General features: G+C 42.2%; 1 protein-coding gene across 5 annotated transcripts in view; it reads left to right on the top strand.

Moving 5' to 3' along the window:
- diaph2 (diaphanous-related formin 2) overlaps positions 1–23,638 on the top strand; it is a 621,385-nt gene that overhangs the window by 176,608 nt on the left and 421,139 nt on the right. For all 5 annotated transcript variants that reach the window (XM_056275993.1, XM_056275983.1, XM_056276006.1 and 2 more), the window contains 4 exons: positions 3,488–3,604; positions 8,028–8,146; positions 10,324–10,388; positions 14,473–14,577. In XM_056275993.1, coding sequence (XP_056131968.1) covers positions 3,488–3,604; positions 8,028–8,146; positions 10,324–10,388; positions 14,473–14,577 — 406 coding nt within the window. The remainder of the gene's footprint in view (positions 1–3,487; positions 3,605–8,027; positions 8,147–10,323; positions 10,389–14,472; positions 14,578–23,638) is intronic.

The following is a 23,638-nucleotide window of genomic DNA, read 5'->3' as shown; positions in this document are numbered from 1 at the left end:
CCACAGCGCCTGGAAAATCAGCCAGTGAGTGCCGCTTTGAGTGACAGTTTCTGTTGACACATGGAGGGCGAGCGAGAGCGAGAGAGAAAGAGAGAGAGAGAGAGTACCTCGATTAATGATGTGCTTGAGCAGGTTCACAAATGAGACGACCCAATGTTTGTTTCCAAGGACAATGCGGTATTGATCTGTGAGCTCTAAGCATGAAGTTAATGCCCTAGCTGCCCTTAGTCCCCCTCAGCTTCCCTAATTTATGAATGCGTAAAAATACACACAAACACACACACACACACACACATGAATTTGTACACATATCCCATCACATAGGTGGTACCTCGTCTTCTTGAGCATTGCATATGTGTCTTGTTTCTCCCAGTAGGCTCATGAATATTAAACGAGAGAGGCTTGTCTCCTCTGCATCCGGTCCGGGTCCAGGTGCTGAGGAGGTGACTCCAGGCCACTAATGAATATTAATGGCCTGTGGAATGGTGATTGATTGACCCCGCCACTGACTGGTCTACTTCTCACCTGTCTGCTGCACATGTTTATTCATGATGGCGACAGAGCCTTCTCTATAGCCACCCCCTCCAAACACATCAGAGACTGCACCGATCTGTCCATATTCAAATCATTCATCAGAACTCATCTCTTCAGAATTGCTTTTAATGTGTGATTAGTGCTGTGTGTTTTTATGCTTTTGGTGCGTTTCTTTTATGTTTATTTTAACATATGCAGAGCGTCTTTGAGTATTTTGAAAAGCACTGTACAAATAAAATGTATTATTGTGATTCAGAAATAGAGAAACAGAGAGAGAAATAAAGCGAGAGAGAGAGGGAGTGAGAGAGAGGGAGAAAGAGAGAGAGTGTGTGTGTGTGTGTGTGTGTGTGAGAGAGAGAGAGAGGGAGAGAGAGAGGTGTGTGTGAGAGAGAGAGAGGGGGGAGAGAGAGAGAGAGAGAGATGTAATAGATCAGCATTATTCTGCATTAGCTTTACTTCTCCAGCTTGCTGATAGGTGTAGCTGGCTGGGTGCTTTGATGGTGCAGGCTCCTTCTTGTGTTGTCTCATATGCTGCTGTGGTGAGGCTATAATTGCATCTCACAGGATTAGTAATTCTCCCAGGCTTCCTCCTTGGCTAATACAGGGGAGGGTGAAATGATACTTAAGTGGAGCCTGTATTCCCAGCCCTCACTCTAAAAATTTGATATGGGATAAGCGTTTAATTACAGACGTTGTTGGAAGTTAATAGGAAAGTGTCAAACAGTGTTTAAAAGGCCTAGATCTGTTCTAGTTCTTGCTGCTGTAGGTTATTTTGTGTGGATGAAAAAAAAACACTATGGAAAGTGCAGAGGGTGGTTGAGCTGTATTTTTATTGTTCTGTTTTGTTCCTGCAGAGAAAATAAATCTTTTGAGCCATCGTTAATGAATATTCTACCCGGGGATTATCTGTCATCAGCTGTCGATGGAAGACTAAGATCAGCAGTTGTCATTGGGGAACATGAGATAAATGATCTCAAACCCTTCCCTGAACCTCTGAAGACATGGTCTTAGCCACTCTGAGTCCTATTGATTTTAGGTAACATGTTGTTTGGATAATTGTAAATAAAATTAGTCAAGCCGTTCTTATTCTTGCAGTCAATGCACAGCTGTTGCTGTCGCAAGCAGCAAATCCCAACATTTAGTGTTGCACTTCCATTTTTGTCCAATTTGCGCATCCTTCTTTAGACCTATTTACCTGGATTTTGTAAGCCCCTAAGACCCACAGAAGAACATGTCATCCATTATGTTTTTTTTTTAATCGCACACAAATCAGCCAGCCCCTCTTTACTGCTCTCTGACCAGATGCAAACCAAGAATGAAGATGGAGTGAAAGTGAGAGTGAACGTGTATCAGTCTGCAGCCGGTACAGTGTGTAAATATTTTAGCAGAAACTGTCAAAATCCACACTTCATGTCATGAAGGTTGATCAATTTTTCATCTTTCTCGGCTTAACACGGCGCCACCTCCTTAGTGGTCTTGTTTTCTGTTTATGTGCACACATGTAAGAGGCTTATTTTTGATTTATTTATTTTTATTTAAACAAGCTTAGTCTCCAGGGGAAGAACCTCTTTCTTTCAAGTGAACAATTTAAGCAGTTTGAGAGGAACGTTTTTTTCCTCTGTTCTTCACTTCCATAAGCTACACTGCTTTTTGTTTTTGTTTTTTTTGCGATTATTTGTTTTTTGCAATTATTTGTGAATGAAATCCCTGACAGAAATGAACCCTAAAAAACAGATTTTTATCAATATATAAATATAGCCCCCACATGCTCATATATCAGTTTGTAATCTCAAAGTGAAACTATTTGTAGCCACGTATTTTGTCTGAAAAACAAAAAAAATACCTGGAAAAAAATAACAATAATTATATTTCACCCTGTAGTTTCAGTATCACCCATCCATCCATCCATCCATCCATTATTCAAACCGCTTATCCTGCTCTCAGGGTCACGGGGATGCTGGAGCCTATCCCAGCAGTCATTGGGCGGCAGGCGGGGAGACACCCTGGACAGGCCACCAGGCTATCCCAGGGCCGATATGGGGAGAACATGCAAACTCCACACAGAGGATGACCCGGGACGACCCCCAAGGTTGGACTACCCTGGGGTTCAAACCCAGGGCCTTCTTGCTGTTTCAGTGTCAAATTAATCAACTTTATCTTCTAGATGTTTTTTTTTTTTGGGGGGGGTGGGGTGGGGGAATGCAACCTCATCTCAGCCCCTGCAACTCTATATTATTTCGGAAAGCAAATCAGCAGCAGTCAGTCCTGAAGGAACACATGTATGTTATGGGTAAATAGAAATGGACAAAGCCGAAAAAAAAATGACAACCTGATCTAACACGTATTCCAGATATCAAAGCCATCACTGCCTCCCCCTGGGAAGAGTTGGCAGTTGGACACATGATCAATACGTTTAGTCGTTTTTGTAACACATATTTTTTTCTGCCACTTACAGCCCTTGGACTGGGTTTCGGCAACATCCTTTGCCCTTTGAATGATCAACATCTACTCGCACCAGCCTTTAAAATATTCAAAATAATGGGTTTTTCACGTGATTAATTTCCTTTTTCTTGGAAGGTTCAGAGTGACAGGTAGACCAGGGGGAGCGCTCCTTACTGCTCGACTTGGCTGTTTACACAGCTTTAGCTCCCCAGAGAGATAACAGATAAAAGGAACAGCGGCTAAGTTTGCATGTGCACAGTGACACCTGTCAGACTGCGTGATTAATGGGGTGCTGAAGATTTATGAAATTATTTACATGCATAGCACACAATATAGCTGTGGAGATGATGAAAAATCAAGCAGTGATGATGCAGCTGCTTCATCGATTGTCTCAAATGAGGCCTCTGCTTAATCTTCTCAACAAGTCGCCTTTTGGTATTTAAATTGCTCATAAATTTAAGTGAGGATCCATGCTGTCATGTTGTTGTTTGCCTTAACCTTCCTCCTTTACTGACATGAGTGAGGTATACCACCTCCTGTCCAACATGGTGAAGGACACTGGATCAGAAGCGTACTTCTTGTCGATCCTTCAGCACCTCTTGCTCATCAGGAATGACTATTACATCAGGTGAGTGCTGTCTTTCCTCATACACCACTAGTCCTCTGTTGGAGTGAGACCAACTGCTGCCTGATGCTCTTTGACCTTACTTGAAGCTATACACCTATATAGGTTGGACTGGAAATTCTTTTCCTCAACAGGCAAATATTTATACGATACCCAGGATGGCCTTAGTCGAAGCTGTAGTTTTTGTTTTTCAGATGCACTTTTCCATATGAAGCAACCACTCTGCAATAAGCCTCTTTTTTTTTCCTTCAAGGCATGTCATCCTCAAGGATACACCCCTGTGAATCTCCCATAAAAAGGGCTAGATAACAAAAAGCATTGCACTGCATTTGCGGGTTAAAATATGCATCAACTCCTGTCTATCATAACTATTGCAAAGACTCACAGTCTTCCAAAAGTTTTCCTTGTGTTGCACACAGAGGTCAGCTAGTATGTAATAGTGCATTAATGGTTTACTTACCTTTTTTTTCGTAAGGTATTTGCGGGTTAAAATATGCATCAACTCCTGTCTATCATAACTATTGCAAAGACTCACAGTCTTCCAAAAGTTTTCCTTGTGTTGCACACAGAGGTCAGCTAGTATGTAATAGTGCATTAATGGTTTACTTACCTTTTCTTTCGTAAGGTCTTTCCCCCTTTGGCCACTGGAAGCAGTGAACTTTAAATAACCGTGGTAGCTATATTATTGTTTCATTAGGAATGATTAAGTTATTATTACAAAAGTTGGCCTAGCTCCGAACTCTGCTTTGCAACTGTAAATACGTCAGTCACTGGGCATAAAAGCCATCACTCCCCTGAATGGAATGGCACTGATAAATTCACTGCTGTGTCAGACCTTTTTGCAGAAATAAAATATTTAAGACAAAAAAAGGAGATGGGGAATCAAGGGGAGGATGAGAGAAGAGGAGGAAGATGAATTTACCAGAGACAAGTTGCAGCTCCCTTGGAGTTATGAATAATGTATCCCTCATCTAGTCGTGGAAAGTGAGAAATAGAATTCACATTAACCAGCTAGTACAGCCAAGTCCAGCTCAGCATTACTGTCCGTGTCCCCTCTGCTACGAGGCTGAAAGTAAAAAAAGAAAATCAGCGCTGATTCTCATAAAAAGAAATTCAAAAAATCACTGCCTTGTATCACAAATGTGGGCAGGCACACACACACACACACACAAAACCATTGTTGCCAACGCATACTATACATGCACAGGTACATTTTTACTGAGGCATCATTTTTGCCATAGACGGTTTTCAAGCCAAGTGTGTTTGGTAACTCCAAAATAGAGCCTCTTCATCAACTTATTTTCTTTATCTTTTTGAACTTGTTTCTTTTTATTTTCTTGGTTTGGTCAGATATCATATGGAAGAGAAATAGCCTGTGAATAGAATTTAGTCATCTGCCCTTTTGAAAACCTTTTGGGCAGAGCTTCTGGCGGTGTCTATAAGAGGGATTGGTTGGTGGCAATGTGTGCCGTCAGTTTGAGTCAGTCACTGGTTGCAGACTGTCAGTAGCTGTGTAAGGTGACTTTCTGATCAAAGGAATATGTAAGGCAACATTCCATCGGGAGTAGGCACTTTGACCCAATGGTCTAGATTATAAAATGTAACACAGGGGTGTCCGGGTAGCGTAGCGGTCTATTCTGTTGCCTACCAACATAGGGATTGCCAGTTCGAATCCCTGTGTTACCTCTGGCTTGGTCGGGCGTCCCTACAGACACAATTGGCCATGTCTGTGGGTGGGAAGTTGGATATGGGTATGTGTCCTGGTCGGTTGGGGCGCCTGTTCAGGGGGGAGGGGGAACTGGGGGAAATAGTGTGTTCCTCCCACATGCTAGCAAAACTAGCAAAACTCCTCACTGTCAGGTGAAAAGAAGCGGCTGGCGACCTCACACGTATCAGAGGAGGCATGTGGTAGTCTGCAGCCCTCCCCGGATTGGCAGAGGGGGTGGAGCAACAGCTGGGATGGCTTGGAAGAGTGGGGTAATTGACTGGATACAATTGGGGAGAAAAATGCCCCCCCCCCCCAGAATAAATAAACAAATAAATAAATAAAATGTAACACAGGCTTGGAACCGTAATTCAGCCTCAACAAATATCATCACTACTAAATTAATTATATGGTAAACTTCATCAGATATGAGCGTTTCTATATTTTTCACAGTAAAATCCTGAACAATAACTCTACATTAAGCAGACCCATCACAGTGTTCTGACTAATGTCACTCTTCTAAACCAGCATTAGTTGTCACTCCTCCCTCCCCTCCGGGGCTTGTTTTATTTTTGATAATTAATCTCTCAGTGCAAGCCTGACGAATGGGAGCACAGCGAGCCCACCCAGTAAAAATAGAGCAGATCTCTTCTTTTGGAGCAGGGTGATATGGGGATTATACTGGTTATGTGGAGCAAAGCTGGATCAAATGGCTCAGGCTGCGCTGAACTACAAGCTATGGTGGAAAGAAATGAAGGTGGCAGTGTGAGAGAGAAGGCGGGCGATGATGCAGGGGACATATGCTGGCTTCTGGAGCCCAGCTCTGCCCACCATGGAGGGGCCTGACAGTTCTGGGTCACTCCCTCCTTCACCAGTTATCTCCAGCCGGCCTGCTTGGTGGTGGCGGAGGATGGAGGACGCAGGGAAAATAGGGCGGCTTATTGAGATAATAATGTGGTGTACATCGGTGACAGTTGTAAGCCGAATGCCATGGCACTTAAGCCATACAGGGCAATGTGTGCTCTCTCTCTCTCACTTTGCCTGTTCTTGTCACAAGTGGGCGAATCCGACTGCTAACAGTAAATGTCTGGCATTTCATGCTTTCAAAATATTGCACCTTAATGGTGTATTGCTTTGGTTCAAAATGTTCTATTTCCGTAGGTCTGTTCATGATATTTCATGGGTTGTCCACCTACAAGATAACCACTAAATTCGCCCTTTGACTTTACAAGCATGTACCGTCTGTGATAATAATTGGTTATTCACGGCAGTAAAACTGATCATTTTATTGAACATTTTGCACTGAGACATGTTCGCCTTTTTTTGTGCTCACATAATGAAATTCGCACTGTGAACACTAGATGTCTCATTCACAGCACTGCCTGTGAATGGGATTATCTGAGCCACATGGCTGTTCATACCCCTTATGTTGCCATGCAGAGTCAATAGACAAGCAGGATTTGAAAAGGCTTTGATTTCCTTATCTGCACCAGGACTATGTTATGATCTCAGGCTTTCTGAGCATCTCTGACATGCATTAAATATCACAGAAAAGCGAAGGGCCTGCTCGAGGAAATTAGACTACTGCCAATTTACCATGCAGTCGCTGCAGCTCTCAATATATGACTGTGCTATCGAGGGGAAACATGAGTGCATAGTATATCGGTGCTATTAAAGTATAGTGTTACAGTACTACCGTCTTATTAAGAGTGGGAAACATTTTTTATTCATCTATTTATTTATGTATTTATTTATTCGTTTTGTGATGCATCATGCATAAATACCTCCAAGAAGGAATTTGTACTTATCTATGTTTGTCACATTTACCAACAGACAGGGCTGTAATCACTCAGACAAAGCATGGAAAACTAGCAGCATCACAATTCAATAAATAGGATTTATGCAGTAAATACTGAAGTCCCCTCAAATGATGAATTGAAAAGTAGGTAAATGAACCCTTATCATAATTCAAGTTCACATTATAAGTCTGAATCTCGGTTATTTAATTGTTCCCCGGCTGGTTAAATGTAGTGATGGGCACAAGTTAAGAGGAGAGAGGAAATGGGGTATTTACAGAGGGAAATGACATGTCGGCTTGCACCAGTCAAGGTCATGCGTAGAAAGTAATCATTGCCACTTTGTGACTCAGCAGAAGTTGACATCGTATTTTCCAAATGTCAATTGCTATTAGAGTTGATAATGTAAGCGGGACAAGGTCACCTACCAACCTGTGTGGCAGAACAGCAGTCAGTCCCAGGTTGATCCAGACACCCTGCATGCCAAGACCAGGCGCTCAGTCACACTCCTAACTGGGCAGTGTGCTTTCTCGGCTTTTTGTACTTTCAATTACACACATTACTCTGATTAAATTTACATTTCGGCTTTTGAGGTTACTCTAATTGGCAAAGATGATTGCGAATTAGGCAAGAGGGCAACCATAGCTTTGGCTCTTGTCTGTCACCTTGAAATGGACAGAGTCACGGGGACCTGGTTGCACACATCCATTAATTTGCTAATTTCATGATCGGGGTAAAGCTGGTGATCAAATTTAATAGTGTACCTTTTTCTCTTTGTGCTCCTGCAGCAACCTTTACGATTTGGCATTTTCTGACCTCTCGGTTGGATAAGGGAATAATTAATGGTTAATTAGCGTTGAAGAGTGTCATTTGTATCTTGCTGCGACTTGTCTAATTGTTTCATTTTATGTCTCCTGACCCTCAGGCCTCAGTACTACAAGGTGATCGAAGAATGCGTGGCTCAGGTTGTCTTACATCGCAGTGGGATGGACCCTGACTTTGGCTACAGTAAAAGACTGGATGTGGACTTCACCCATCTCATTGGTACTTTTTTTTTTTTGCAAAAAAACATATTCATCCTCACTCATCTCATAATAGTTATTTCTACCGTTCACATATTTGTATATACCCACTTCATAGTAGATATCTCTTTCATTCATTGCATTTTCCTTCCCTGTTAAATCTCAGCCAAATTTTTGGCTGGAAGTTTGAAATGTTTACTGTATTACCTAATTTGAAATTACTGTAAAATGTGACTTACAGTAGTGATCTCACCCTTTATATGGTCTAAGTCAACCTCCAGACATGCCTTTTTTTGCTGCTAAACTGTGTGCAACATGAGGTACATCAGTGATATTGCTAAACTTTTTTTGATATCCCACAGTTACTCTCATTACCGCTCAATTTTCCCCCGAGATTCTCAAGACAAATACCTGTAGTGGCTTGACATATAGGATAGGATCATCTAATTGTTCATGAATAGTGCATTATATAAAAGGTGAGACGTTGGCAAAGTCTGTGTTGTCACAAGCACGGCAAGACTTCACTTTCTTTTATTTACCTTGGACATTTGTTAGTTGGGTCCCATAGATCATAGAGGACATATTTTCCTGCTTTTTTGTTTTTGTTTTTTTGTCAATAACAGTTGTGTGACATTTCAAAAAAACGTTCATTAAAAGTTTCTCTTGGTAGCATAGTGATCTATTCCGTATACTACCAACACAGGGATCGCCGGTTTGAATCCCTATGTTACCTCCAGCTTGGTCGGACGTCCCCACAGACACAATTAGCTGTGTCTGCAGGTGGGAAGCTGGATGTGGGTGTGTGCCCTGGACGCTGCACTAGCACCTCCTCTGGTTGGTCAGTGCGCCTGTTCAGGGGGTAGGGGGAACTGTGGGGAATAGCGTGATCCTCCCACGCGCTACGACCCCTGGCGAAACTCCTCACTGTCAGGTGAAAAGAAGCGACTGGTAACTCCACATGTATCAGAGGAGACATGTGGTAGTCTGCAGCCCTCCCCGGATCGGTAGAAGGGGTGGAGCAGCAACCGGGATTGCTCAGAAGAGTGGGGTAATTGGCCAAGTACAACTGGGGAGAAAAAAGGGGGGGGTTTCTCAGTCTATTCATAAAGGATATATAAATTCCCCAAATTGTTTAGGTTTCTCACTTTGGGGCTGCATGGCTCAGGAGGTAGAGCGGGTTGTCTAGTAATTGGAAGGTTGCTGGTTTGATCCCTGGCTCCTCCAGAGAGCGTGTTGAAGTGTCATTGAGCAAGACACTGAACCCTTAACTGCTCCTGATGAGCAGGTTGGCACCTTGCATGGCAGCCTCCGCTGTCAGTGTGTGAATGTGAGGCATCCATTGAAAAGCACTTTGAGTCGTCGGTAGACTAGAAAAGCGCTATATAAATGCAGTCCATTCACTTTGCTGAATTTTGAAGAATTGGTAAAAATGGCTTCAAGGGCATGTTTTTTAAAGCCACACCGATGACCTGCAGAAACAAATAATGGCATCCTGAGGGATAAGTGAAAGATGTCTCCTTCCCCACTCTCTTTCTCAGCCACTCTTTCCTCTTTTTCCGTTGTTTTTAACATATTCACATCAGGGTTTATTGTGAAAAGCAAGGAAACAAAGGAATCTCTGCAATTTTGGTTGGAAACATGCTGCTTCTGTTGGATTTTGTGGTAATAATGAAAAGCAGGGCACATTTTGTTACTATAACAACTAGCACAACTAGAGTAACTGCCAGTAACAGCATAAAATAATATGATAATAATGATAATAAGTTACAACTCGAGTGTTTAATTGACACTTTGAGCACTGCACAATTTTTTTTTTTTGAGAATTTGCTTGCTAAATCTAACTATTCTGTTGAACATCTAGCCTTCATTCTCTTTTTTCATGTTATGGTCATCAACTTCAAGCTGTCTATGCACCAATAAACACTTATAAACACCAATAAATTTATGGAAAAAAGACAAGTTGTTCTGCATTGGGTGCTCCTCTGAAAGTTTTACTCTGGTCATCTTCAAAATGTGCACAGCTTGAATAAAAACACAACAAAAGGCAAAGGCAGTGCTTTTCACAAAGTAGCCATGTTCCATCCATCTTGCAGCCACTCCCCATTGACTTTTAGGCTATTAAAAAAAGGCAGTCACAGTATGAAATTATGAGGGACAGTGTGAATATGGCCTTAGTATTGTGGTTAATGTGTCTTTCAGATCAGTGTGTGGATAAAGCCAAAGTGGAAGAGAGTGAGCAGAAAGCTGCAGAGTTCTCTAAAAAGGTGAGGTATTAATCACTCCTCTAGTCTCTTTGGTTGGTCAACTACCATCAGAAAAGTTTCTTTCAATTCCCAGATCTCCCAGACAAGGTATTGATTTCGTTGTCCTGATCAATAGCTGGCTGTGGTGCTACATGATCCGTATCAGCATTACAAGGATCAATGCCGATGCTGCGATGTATACTTTCGTTTTTCTTTTTTTTCTTTTTTTTGGGTGTGGGGTGTGGGGGGTGTTGCAGAGCTTCTGGGGTAAAATTGTTTTGATCGTAGCGCTCAAGGTAAGTATTCATTATTTCTTTTATATCTCCTCAAGGACCATTTCTCAGTTAGGCATGTCACTTAAGCATGATGTTAGTTTTTTATGAATAGACTATTTTGCGACTAGATTAGTTCTCTAAAACACACACACACACACACACACACACACACACACAAACATATATATATATATATGTATCTCAATTTACCAGTCAATCTTCGTTCCAACCCTCACCTATGGTCATGAGTTTTGGGTAGTGACTGAAAGGGTGGAATGGCTGATACAAGCGGCTGAAATGAGTTTCCTTCGTAGGGTGTCTGGGCTCAGCCTTAGAGATAGGGTGAGGAGCTCGGCCATCCGGAGGGAGCTCAAAGTAGAGCTGCTGCTCCTTCGCGTCGAAAGGAGCCAGTTGAGGTGGTTCAGGCATCTGATTAGGAGGCCTCCTGGGTGCCTTCCTTTGGAGGTTTACCGGGCACGGCCAACTGGGAGGAGACCCCGGGGTAGACCCAGAACTCACTGGAGGGACTACATCTCCAATCTGGCCTGGGAAAGCCTTGGGATCCCCCCAGGAGGAGCTGGAGGGTGTTGCTAGAGAGAGAGATGTCTGAAATGCCCTACGTAGCTTGCTGCCACCGCGACCCAACCCTGGAGAAGCGGCTGATGATGAGATGTCTGTGACATGTTCTACAGATCTAAACATTGAGGCCACCGCAACCCAACCCTGAGAAGTGGCTGAAGATGAATGAAAATGAATGAATGAATGAATGAATATATATAAGAGTCTACACATCCCTGTTAAAATGGCAGGTTTTTGTGATGTAAAAAAATGAAACCACGATAAATAAAAAGTCATGTCAGAACTTTTTCCACACTTAATATGAAATTGCGGGTCCGCGGTGGTGTAGCAGTCTAAGCATCGGCTTTGTGTCGATGCAGTTGCCCACTGGGGACCGGGGTTCGCGCCCCGGTCTCGTCAGATCCGACTATGGCCGGACTCGATGAAGCAGCAATCATTGGCAAAAACGGTCTTCGGGAGGGGGGCGGAGTCGGCTTGTGTTCGTCACGTGAATGCGTCTCTGTGTGTGTCGGAAAAAACAGTGGTTCGGCCTGGAGTCGCCTTGTCACGAAAGTGGGGAGGCGTCTCTTTTGAGACTGCCGGCCGGAGATATGCAGTTGGTGAACGCATGCAGTACAAGGGTGGGTGTTTGAATTAAAATAGGGATCGATTGGCCACTAAATTGGGAGAAAAAAGGGAAAAATCAGAAATAAATAAAAAAAAGAAATTGCAACCCATAAGAATAAAGTGAAAAACCATCAGAAACATTTTAGGGTAAAAAAGAAAAATACAAAACTTACAATAACCTGGTTGCATAAGTAAGTGTGCATACCCTTTTATAATTGGGCTGTGGCTGTGTTCTGAATTAACCAGTCACAATCAAATTCATTTTAAATATCAGTTAGTATACACCTGCCATCAATTAAAGTGACCATGAATAACCCCAAATAAAGTTCAGATGATCCTGTAGGATGTACCTCATCTGATGGGGCTACTGGGAACAGAAGGAGAGGGAGAGGGGATTAAAATCACTAGGAAGGCACCTTTTACTTTCTTAAGTGACACAAGGTTGATGGGTAGAATTTAAGAAATAGGGTAAGATGACATGATGTTACACACTTTTTTACAATAGGTGGCGGTGTGCACCTTAAAGTTGTTTGCGATCCACTAGTAAACCGGAGAAGAAGAAGAAGAAGACGAAGAAGAATGAGGAGGATTTCCCTGACATCTTCTTAGTTGCATCCAACTGGTCCACAAAGATCTTACAAAGCATGAAGGGGATCTCATTGTTGAAAGGTATCGATCAGGACAGGAGTACAAAAGATTTTCCAAGGCATTAGATACACCATGGAACACAGTGAAGACAATCATCAATGAGTGGAGAAAATATGGCACAACAGTGACATTATCAAGAACAGGACGTCCCTCTAAAATTGATAAGACAAGGATAAAACTGGTCAGGGAGGCTGCCAAGAGGCCTACAGCAACATTAAAGCAGCTGCAGGAACTTCTGGTAAGTGCTGGTTGCTCCCTACATGTGACAACAACCTCCTGTATTCTTCTTGTGAGCTATGGGTTTGGGTAGCATGACAGAAGCCTTTTCATATGAAAAAAAAAAACAAAATAAACACCCAAGCCCAGCTAAATTTTGCAAAATGATACATTCAGTCTCCCAAAACCATGTGGGAAAATGTGTTATGGTCTGATGAGACCAATGTTGAACTCTTTAGCCATAATTTCAAAAGGTATGTTTGGTACAAAAACAACACAGCACATCACCAGAAGATCACCATACCCACGGTGAAGCATGGTAGTGGCAGCATCAGGCTTTGGGGCTGCTTTTCTTCAGCGGGAACTGGGGCTTTAGTTAAGGTGGAGGGAATCATTACTAGCTTCAAATACCAGTTGATTTTGGTGCAAAACCTTCAGGTGTCTGCCAGAAAGCTGAAGAGGAATGTAACCTTTCAGCACGACAATGACCCAAAGCATACATCCAAATCAACAAAGGAACGACTTCACCAAAAGAAGATAAACGTTTTGGGATGGCTCAGACAGAGCCCAGATCTGAATCCAACTGAAAATGTGTGGGGTGACCTGAGGAGGGCTGTGCACAGGAGATGCCCTCATAATTTGATGGATCTGGAACATTTTTGCAGGGAAGAGTGGAAAAATATTGCCAAGTCAAGCTGTACCAAGCTGATAAACTCTTACCCAAAAAGACAGAGTGCTGTAATAAAATCAAAAGGTGCTTCAACAAAGTATTAGTTTAGGGGTGTGCACACTTATGAAACCAGGTTATTGTAAGTTTTTTTTTCGCTAAAGGTTTCAGTTTGTGTTTGACTAGCAATTTCACATTAAAGATGGAAAAAGTTCAGAGATGAATTATCTTTGTTTAGTTTTTTTTTACATCACAAAACCCTGCCATTATGTTAGGGGTATGTAACTTTTTATATCCACTGTATGTATGTATGTATGTATGTGTGTGTGTGTGTGTGTGTGTGTGTGTGTGTGTATATATATATATATACACACATGACGTTTTTTTCCCGATACCGTCGATGGTGTTGTGGGTGCTCAACTAATGAGTGCAATATCAACACGGATACAGGAAAAAAAGATTTTAATACATTGCAGTACAGGCCTGTTTCGTGCGTCTCACACTCATCATATATATATATATATATATATATATATATATATATAAAACTTTGTTAAAAGAAACACTCAGTGGTAGGGAAAGTTCCCAAAAAATAGCAGCAAAATAATTCAGTGAGTCAAGTAAATTCTTTATGAGACAGTACAAGCCCGTTTCATGCCATAACCAATCATCAGCTGTCAAATCAGTTTTGACATCTGATGACTGCTTATGGCTTGTACTGTCTCATAAAGAATTTACTTGACTCACTGGATATTATGTATATATATAATTAGTGCTGGTGGGTGTCTGGGGTCTTTGTGTGTACCCCACCATGCACCCTGTTGCTGGGCCAGTGAAAACATTTTACTGACGCTGCTTGCTTTCTCTAAAGGTTAGCTCTATAAGCCCACATGAAGACTGGGCTTGATGCAAAGCCAAAGGACAACACAGGCTTACATCTATGAGGAAGTAAATCATCACAGTGTGATGTTGGTGTCTGTTGACATGCCCAGTTGTTGGCCATTCTTTTGAGACATCCTATTACTCACCAACCCATGCCACTATGGTATGTGTGTGTATGTGTGCATTAATGTGCTTGTGCATTCTGACATTCTTGTGTATCATGTGTTTCCAGTTTGATGAGGAATTCAGTGCCCGGCAGGAGGCCCAGGCTGAATCTCAAAAGAAGGAGGAGAGAATTAAAGAGCTGGAAGGGCAGATGCAGACCCTGCAGTCCCAGGTAACTACATTGTGGGAAGGGAAGGAGGCAGAGGAGAGGGGAGATCCTATGCAAACACCTTGCCATGCTGCAGATAGGTGCTACTTTACCCCGAAGGGATCTTGAACTGTAAATGTTCAGCAGAAAGCCAAAAGACACACCCAACAGCTAAATGTCCAGATCCACATTTGATCAAAGCCTGATATGAGTTAAATAGCTGGGAAACACTGACAACTTCATAGGAATTGAAATAAGTATGTCTCAAAGCCATAGCAGTGAGAGGTAATGCAGTAGCTTGAAAAATGACCAATTTGGCCGAAATGATACCTCTCCGCTCGAATCTTATATGTGAGCCTGCTGTAAGTGGGTGTTTTTATCCATGCAAAAACATTTGATTTAATAATGGGTCAATCTCCTTCCTAAGATGTACTTTTTAAAATTGGTGAATCGCTCCATTGAAGCCGTTCCTATGTAATTCTATCATCACATAGATGGATTGTATTGGATTCTCTTCTTAGTCTCCACTTAGTGTTTCTTCTCTATCAAAACCCCCCTTTCTAAGCATAGAAAATGAGTGCTATTTCCCCCTTAACCCAATTTGAAACACTTTAGTACTGCCCTGGGACAAAAGGGTGGGTTGCCTCAAAATGTGATATAAACCGGTGTTGAAAGATTGTCAGTTGAATCTAGGTTTTTTTTTTTCTTTCTTCCTGTTGTACTGCACATCTAAATTTTGTGCAAGCATCAGTTAGACTTTTTTAAATATTAAGTTGCCATAGCCTCAGGCCATCACGGGCCCAGCAAAACCATTCAATCTTGTTTCTATGCAGAATTTTGATTCAAGGTACAAGCTTTGGCCTTGTTCCTGATCGAAGTCACACAGTTTTTCTCATCACAACTCTGCTTAATTTGAGTTTATCTGCTCTTGCTCCTCTGCTTCATATGCCAACGTGCCGTGTCACTACTTGCTACTTGAGTTTGTGCAGCCAGACGGGTTCATCACACAGTCAGTGCCCAATGACTGCCTGACTGCACGTATCGATGAGACCATCACTAGATCTGAAGATTTTCTCACTGCTCTTCTTCCTCATCGGTGTAACCCCCCTCCCTCTCTTCCTTCTCTGTCAAATGAATGTATTGAGCTGCCTTAGCCTCTGCTCACCTTCTCTTTCCTTGGTGGTGCCTTTTATGTTGCGTTTATGAGTGTTTTCTGCCATACCCCCCCCCCCCACACACACACACAAACACACACACACATCGCCCCCTTCTCCCCAGCAGGCCTGGCCGTCTTCTTTTGAAGACTGGCTGTTTGTGATGCATTAACAGGTAATGCAGCATGGAGAAAAACCCTGGAGATTCAGTCCCTCTCTTCTTCTGTTTCTGAAAGCTCCTTTAAAGAACCGGTGCTGCTGGAGACCCTCATATCAACAGACACTATCCTCAGCATGGGAAACATGTTGTACGTTCGGTGCAAGCTAGCACTTATTTGGCTGTTAGTGCTTCAGCCACATCATCTGCATGTCTTGGCATTGGTACAAGGCAACAAAAACATCATGCAGCAATATACTAGTTATATTGCATTTGAAGTGATCATACTAATGCATCTGCCTTTTCCAAAGTTGCTTTGTAGCACTTCCATACATCTGGTGAATGGAGAAAAAAAAAGACCTTCAGTATCAGAGCCTCCAAAGAGGAGAAAATCTCTTTGAACACAGACATCTCTCAACCATTTAATCTTTTTCGGCTAAGGAGAGGTGCCTCTACTTTTAATTTTCGGAGTAATTTTATTTTAAATGCGTTGCATTTTGCTAGCATTCACTCTTTGAAAAACAGTATGCTAAAATAATCCAGCTATTTAACTATATATATATATTTATTTTTTTTGGCAACAGTTATCACACAGATCCTTTGAATTGCTTTCTCCTGGCAACAAACAAAACATTGTCAGTACGAGTTCTTATTTTCTTTTTTTACAGCTAGCACAGCACGACTAGACTGAACCGGTGTTGTGCAACGTTATCGACCTTTGACATAGTACTGTAAAAAGACATTATCTGCAAAAGTGCAGAGCCTTTATATCCTTGTGGAGACATAAACTCAGTTTGCGCATCAAAGCGGCTGCACTACAATCTGCTATTTTGCTGAATATGAATGAAGCAAGAACTCTAAAGACTGCTCCTCTCATCAACGGCATAAGGAAAAGAAATAAAAAAAGGAAAATAAAAACACATTCATGTCTGAGCATCTGCTCTTCACCTTGTCTCCGAAACAACAAATTTAACGACAGTCAGTCTGAGGCAACTTTGGCATTATAACAAGCAGCCTGTTTGATGTGTCTGTTTGATTATCCCTTCGATCTGATCGAAAGTTCTGCCTGTAAACATCCACAAAACAGTGAAATTATCTATCCACCCCAAAACCTTTGCTAACTCACCTCTTCAACGTAAAAATGAGGAGGCATGCATGGAGTCTGCTATGGATGCAATGAATAATGTAGCACCACAGTGGTGCATTGGAGCACTCTGTGCCACCCCATTAATCGGTTTTAACAACCTGACGGTCATGTAGCTGGCCTAGCTTGGCCCCGAGAGGAGTTGGCAGTATAGCAGGCCACTCTTGTTCTCTCTGCCTATCGTACCCCAGGTATACCTGCTGCCCCTTCTCATTACCACATTGGACTCAGCCCATAATGATGGAGCAGAACTTAGATAAGACCCCTTTCCTCTGCTGTGGCCATGAGATACAGCCATAGCATTTCTTGAGCCAACCTTGTACCATTACATATGCTGTTACTCAAACCAGCTCTATTTGCATGCTTAAATTAGTAGTTCTCCAGCTAATAACTCTCTTCAGCCCATAAAATTGAACATTCAGAAGGAAGGGCATACCCACTAAAAATTCCCTTGGGTTTGGGGTTGGAAAAAAAGGAATATTTCATAGCCTTTAACTTTTCATTTCTAAGGACAGAGGGTAAAATAAAAGTTGTCTATGCCTAAAAGTTCTCCGCCTTGAATATTGCACTTTACGACCACTTTCTGAAATTCTTACAAAATGGAAGTTCTTTTTAAGTTGCCCGACCATTGGAGTTTCCATCTTCTTTTCCATTATACATGTTAAATATTTAATTCTCTACAGTCCGGGGTAAGACGTTTTCTGTAGGAACGACTGGAAATATTATGTTTCAGCTCAGCTGCAGCATATGTTTCCAGCTTCTCTCCCTTGGCAAGGTCATTCCGAGTGAAATATCAAAGCAAAGTGGGCACATTTCCGAAACAAAGACCACAGCACAAAATCAGTGCTTATATAGTACATCTGAGAGTGTTAGGCTGAAGTGTGTTTTGCTGTGACATAAAAGAACATATCACAAGGAAAGATTTTGTTGGTGTGCCAGCTGTTGGGTAATATTGTGTCTTATGCCTTCATCGCGGCACGCTGATGTTCTTTTCAGGACCAAGATAACGTCTCATTAAAGGTGTAAATATACTGTATAATATATGCCTTTTCCGTAGTGCATAAGTTCTTCTAAACATATGGATATGATGCTGCGCTCCCATCATTATTTACTGTGTTAGGGACATCCTCTTTTCCTTTCTCCTGTCCCACTTTTTTCTCCTTTGTTTGGTGTTAGTGTGTCTGCACTGATAACAATGTACTAGTTTTCCTCCTCTTTATCTCTAACTCACCTCCATGTGTGCCTCTCTGTTGCTTTTTTTCTGTTCTTGTGACTCGTGTGTATCCATGGGGTGTTTGTGTGTGTGTGTGTATGTGTATGTGTGTATCTGTCCAGTTAACTAGTGAGAAAGACAAGCTCAAAGAGGCTCAGAAACTCATCAGGGAATCTGAAGCCAAGGTGGGTGTCCTCTCTGCATGTGCGCCCCCTCCATGTTATCCTTATGCTATCTTTTGAGTTTCAGTCACTACCCTCGTTCTTTACAACTGAAATATTGATTTCCAAAAGAGTACAATTCATAAACTGATCATTTTCCCTATACGTGATAATCAAAACTGACAATATTGTAAACACCAGTTGTTTTAGGTCTTTGAGCCAGTAGTTAAGCATGCACAATTTGATTGGTTGTTTGTGCAATCTGGGAGAACCGCATTACGGAGTCAAAACTATACCGTGTATTGAAGAGGTTTATTGCATCATGCTGAACAATGTAATAATTGGAAGCAATGGTAAAGTGTCTCCTGTGGTGTTCTAGTAGAGACATTCCCTGCTTGTTTAGTGCAATTTTCACTTGTACGTAAACACTTACTGATTGAATTCCTCTAGCAGAGATGAGATCGAGGCAAGGGTTTTAAACGTATAACTCTGAGTTAATTACCTGCCAGTTTGACCTCCTGGTTGCATCCAGAAGATTACGAATCCCTGATTCGATGGGTTAGATTTCATATTAGCGTATTTCCCGGACTACAAGTTGCACTGGAGTATAAATTGCACTCAGCAATAGGGATGGGTACTGAAATCTGGTATTAAACGGACACCGGTGCTAAATTATCGTAGTATTAATAAGCTCCGATGTTAACAGTTCTGCTATTGGTATTTGAGAAATTAAGAAAATAAATTGCATATTTATTTAGGCTACATAAACGTTATCTTGTTATCTTGTAGCTTTTATCTCACCAACTCCATTTCTAATTTGCAAGGAGGTTAAGACGTTCGACTATGATGCAGAGAAATCTCTCTCTGAGCCTGTTGTATGTGCGAGCCAGAGGGGCGGGGCCAGCTCCCTGCCTCTCTCTCTGACGCGCGCACACACACACACACACACACACACACACACACACACACACACACAGAGCCTGCTCTTAGTGACAATGGCAAAGAAAACCAAACGGTCAAAGGTCTGGTTACTTCGCTGGAATCGATGCTGGCAATGCTCATTGCCACAAGTGCAACAAGTCTTTTGGATGTAAGGGTGGAAACAAAAGAAGTATTTCAAACACTCGTGAAAGTGCATCAAATGCAGGTGGAGAAATGCACAGTTTTTGACTGCCTAGCTCGTAGTTCATCTGTAATTGCCCCACCCACCTCAGGTATGTTATGTATGCTAGCAGCGTAGAGCCCCCATGGAGTTAATACAAACATGGATTAATGATTAAAAGTAACGCTCTGTCCAGACATGAGAAAATAAAGCAATGTTAATTCTCCTCTTAATTTGTTTTGTTTTTCTCTTAAAAAAGTAATAAAAAGAACCAATAAGAGTACTGTTATTAAAGTACCAGATTGATAAGCAGTATTGGTAAGAGTAGTAGTACCATTAAAATCTTAACGATGTCCATCCCTACAAAGCAAAAAATGCATTGTTGTGAGAAAAAAAGCATAAATTGCTTTGGTGTATAAGTCACATAGTATATAGTGGTACAGTATTTTCAATTGAGATGCAAGATTAAACGGTGCTGGGGCGTCCGGGTGGCGTAGCGGTCTATTCCGTTGCCTACCAACACAGGGATCTTTGGTTCGAATCCCCGTGTTTCCTCCGGCTTGGTCAAGCGGCCCTACAAACACAATTGGCCGTGTCTGCGGGTGGGAAGATGGACATGGGTATATGTCCTGGTCAGTGCATTAATGCCTCCTCTGGTCGGTCAGGGCGCCTGTTCGGGGGGGAGGGGGAACTTGGGGGAATAGCGTGATCCTCCCATGCGCTACATCCCTCTGGTGAAACTCCTCACTGTCAGGTGAAAAGAAGCAGCTGGCGACTCCACACGTATTGAAGGAGATATGTGCTAGTCTGCAGCCCTCCCCGGATTGGCAGAGGGGGTGGAGCAGCGGGGGTGGGGGTGGGAGATGAAACGCTATCTAGTGGCCTTAGTTGAAATGCAGCGTATTCGTCCGACAAAATTACATTGTATTAGTTGCTTTGGAAGGAATATAAGCCACAGGTCCAACCAGATGAGTAAAAAAACAGTGATTTATAGTCTGGGAAATACGGTAGTCTGTTCTCCTGTGCCACTCAGCATGAGTTTAATTATAAAAAAAAAATGGTAGTAGACCGTCGCCCTACTACACTTACGTCTAACCTACAAACTCAAGTGTTGAGAACCCATAGCCAAGCAAAAGTAGCACTGTTATTCAAGCATGTACAGTGCCAATCATAAAAAAGAACTGAGACACACCAGTAAAAGATCAAAAATAAAAGTAAGTCTGTCTTATAGTGCTTGTTGGGTAGACTGAGGGTAACATGTTGCACCTGCGGAGGACAACGGTTGCAGTGGCAGGTAATGGATCCTAAGGGCCTTGTGGCACTCTGGGTTTATTAACATTCAGTACTGTAGTACTGCAGAGGCAAGTGGAGGAGTTGTTGAGGGGGGGGGGGGGCAAATGACTCAAAGGACCCCTTAGTGTGGGAATAACAGCACTCTAATTTAGCAGCTAATATACTTCCATTCCGTCGAATTAATCTTAAAAGAGAAAACGGGCCGCGACGGGCTGGAGATTGACAGACATATAATCGTTGGATGCAGGTTCTCGTTGAGGAGCTCTGGGCAGCCTCTCTGAGAAGCGCCTTTCACCACACCTTTTTAATTTTCTCCCTAATAAACTATCCGCTGATGGCATTGTGTAATGAAACCCTATGTAATGTCTTTAAACACTGAGACCCATTACATATTATGCACACAATCAAGCACAAGCAAGGGGGGGCGTGTGGAGGCGAATTGTTTTTGGAATTAAGACACTTTAATTTGTTCAGTTTATTTATTTATTTATTGAAACATAAATTGGCAAGTGTTTGAAGAAAAAGTCAGTTTCTAATCACATCCAAAGGTCAACCCTTATCTATGTCTTGTTGGCTAATTGTTGTATTTGCATGCATTTAGTCTCTAAACATTTTCATTTTACATTGCCCGATATCAATGATTATACATTCCTGTGTGTGTGTGTGGGGGGGGGGGGATAGGGCAGACATGTCAAGACAAAGCAAGGTTCTGTCTTATCAGTAATGGGTTTAATTTCACTTCTTTCTACTGTCTAATAGCCTGTCATTGCAAGGACCCGTGACGAAAACTTGATTGGTGGGCAACATTTCTTATCTAAAACTAAAAACAGCCATCTACAGGTTTCTCCTCAATGGTTTGGCTCAGCGTTCACTTTCACATCAGCACGGATGTAAGCAAGAACACCAAAGGACAAAAGGCTTACACCAGGGGTTGGCAACCTTTTGGATGTCACAGACCCGAGTGGCAGTTCATTTTCATAATGAGCATTTATCTATCTATTTATTTACTGTTGCTGCTTGTTTCCCCATCTAGATTCCTCATGCCACACACGCATGCACGCACGCACGCACGCACGCACGCACGCACGCACACACACACACACACACACACACACACACACACACACACACAAATGTATTATTTGTATAAATGTATGAAAATAACAAGGGTACAAAAGAAAATTAATTCAGTCTGACTGATTTAGTGTGACTTTTGTTGGACACAATATCTGGTAACCACTGCTAGACGTAGAATGCCGTTTACATCCACACTCTCGTCAAGAATATCAACACATCTTTCGACCGTAATGCACTTCTCTACAGTTCTCTCAGAAACGGGCATTTCTTCGGTTCTGTTAATGATCGTTTCTTTGTTTGTGACCTGCGAACAGCTGAGGAAAACCTCCTTCATATACTCTTCATCGGAGAATGGCTTCCTGTGTTGAGTAGTGCACTGTATGACTCTATAGCTGCCCTCTGTAGCTTGGTTTTTGGCGGCATATGGGGTCTTAAATACGCTGCTTTGCTTCCCATATTGGGCCGTGCCCTCTGGATTGATCCACCTTTATCAGCCGCTGAAGTTTTTCTCGTGCCACAATTCAAAATGATGTTTTACACTTGAAGTTTGACACACAACATTTTCACTGCCGAGAGTGCACACACCTCCGACCTTTCGAGAAATAAATGCGAATTTGTTCGTCCAAGACAGCTGAAAGAGGCTAATATTAGGCAATATTGCTTCTGCCATCGTCAGTTGTTCTTGACATAAAGCAAAAAAGAAAGCTAGCTAGCTATGCTATGTTTTCACTACCGCTGTAATGCTGCACTCGTGGGCAGATCAGAGGGAGGGGGGTTATGATAAACCGCATCACTTGTGTGTGCTCTCTTGCTGTCAACAACAATGGTGCATTTTGAGACTAATTATTTTAAATCTTATTGTTTGTTTAGTTCACCATTAGGTTATATTCCATAGTAAAAATGTTTTTTATGATAAATATATAAAAAATTTTGAATTGCTCTGAGTGGCATTGTTAAGGCCTGTCGTGCCACCCTGGGCATGCATGCCATAGGTTGCATGTGGCCTACACTATCGTTCCCCAACTCCGTACATGCAGCAGATTTTGTTGATAAAAGAATTAATCTTCTATTAGTATGCTCATCAACCACAGCGATTCAGGTGGCCGTACTAATATACTCACTCTGTTGAGAGCAGAGTCTGTGTTCATGTTAATCGACACCAGGAATTTATGCTCGCCTATTATTGATTTTGATTTTGGTGAAAGTACTAGCACAGTGGCTCATACTGCCCCAGGTTGTGAAGAAAGAAAATAATAGCGTATTTTTCCTCCACTTCCCAGGGATTTAATGTCCTTCTAAAGAGCCGTGTGGTGGTACTTTTGTTTTACAGCCACCAGGATATATGAGCCCCCCACTCAATGTTATTCTCCAGTGTGTGTGGTTGACCTCAGGAGTTAAGCTCATGTGAGATGTAAGGCCTGGTCCACACCCTTTACCTGAACTTCTGTGGTTCGCACGCATGTGGTGTCCACACAGAGAGCATTGCTGCTGTGGCTCTGCTACTGCTAGCCTTATCTTTCCACACTGAATAGATACCTCATTGTACCAGAGGCAATGTAACACAGCAGTGCAACCTTGTGGGTTTTTTTTTTCATTGCACATTAAATAAATCAATCAAATCAATGTGTATCCATGTTCCTGTAGTTAAATTGACCTAGGTAATTCAGTACCAGTTAATATAGCCTATGCTTCCGAACCCTGCATAACCAACTCCATTATCACTTGGCAAAACTCAATATGCATGCAGAAATCACAGAAAATACAGCTGGTGCCTCCTAACACAG

This window comes from Lampris incognitus, chromosome 1 (assembly GCF_029633865.1).
Source record: "Lampris incognitus isolate fLamInc1 chromosome 1, fLamInc1.hap2, whole genome shotgun sequence".
Taxonomy (NCBI): domain Eukaryota; kingdom Metazoa; phylum Chordata; class Actinopteri; order Lampriformes; family Lampridae; genus Lampris; species Lampris incognitus.
This window is presented reverse-complemented; position numbering and strand designations above follow the sequence as displayed.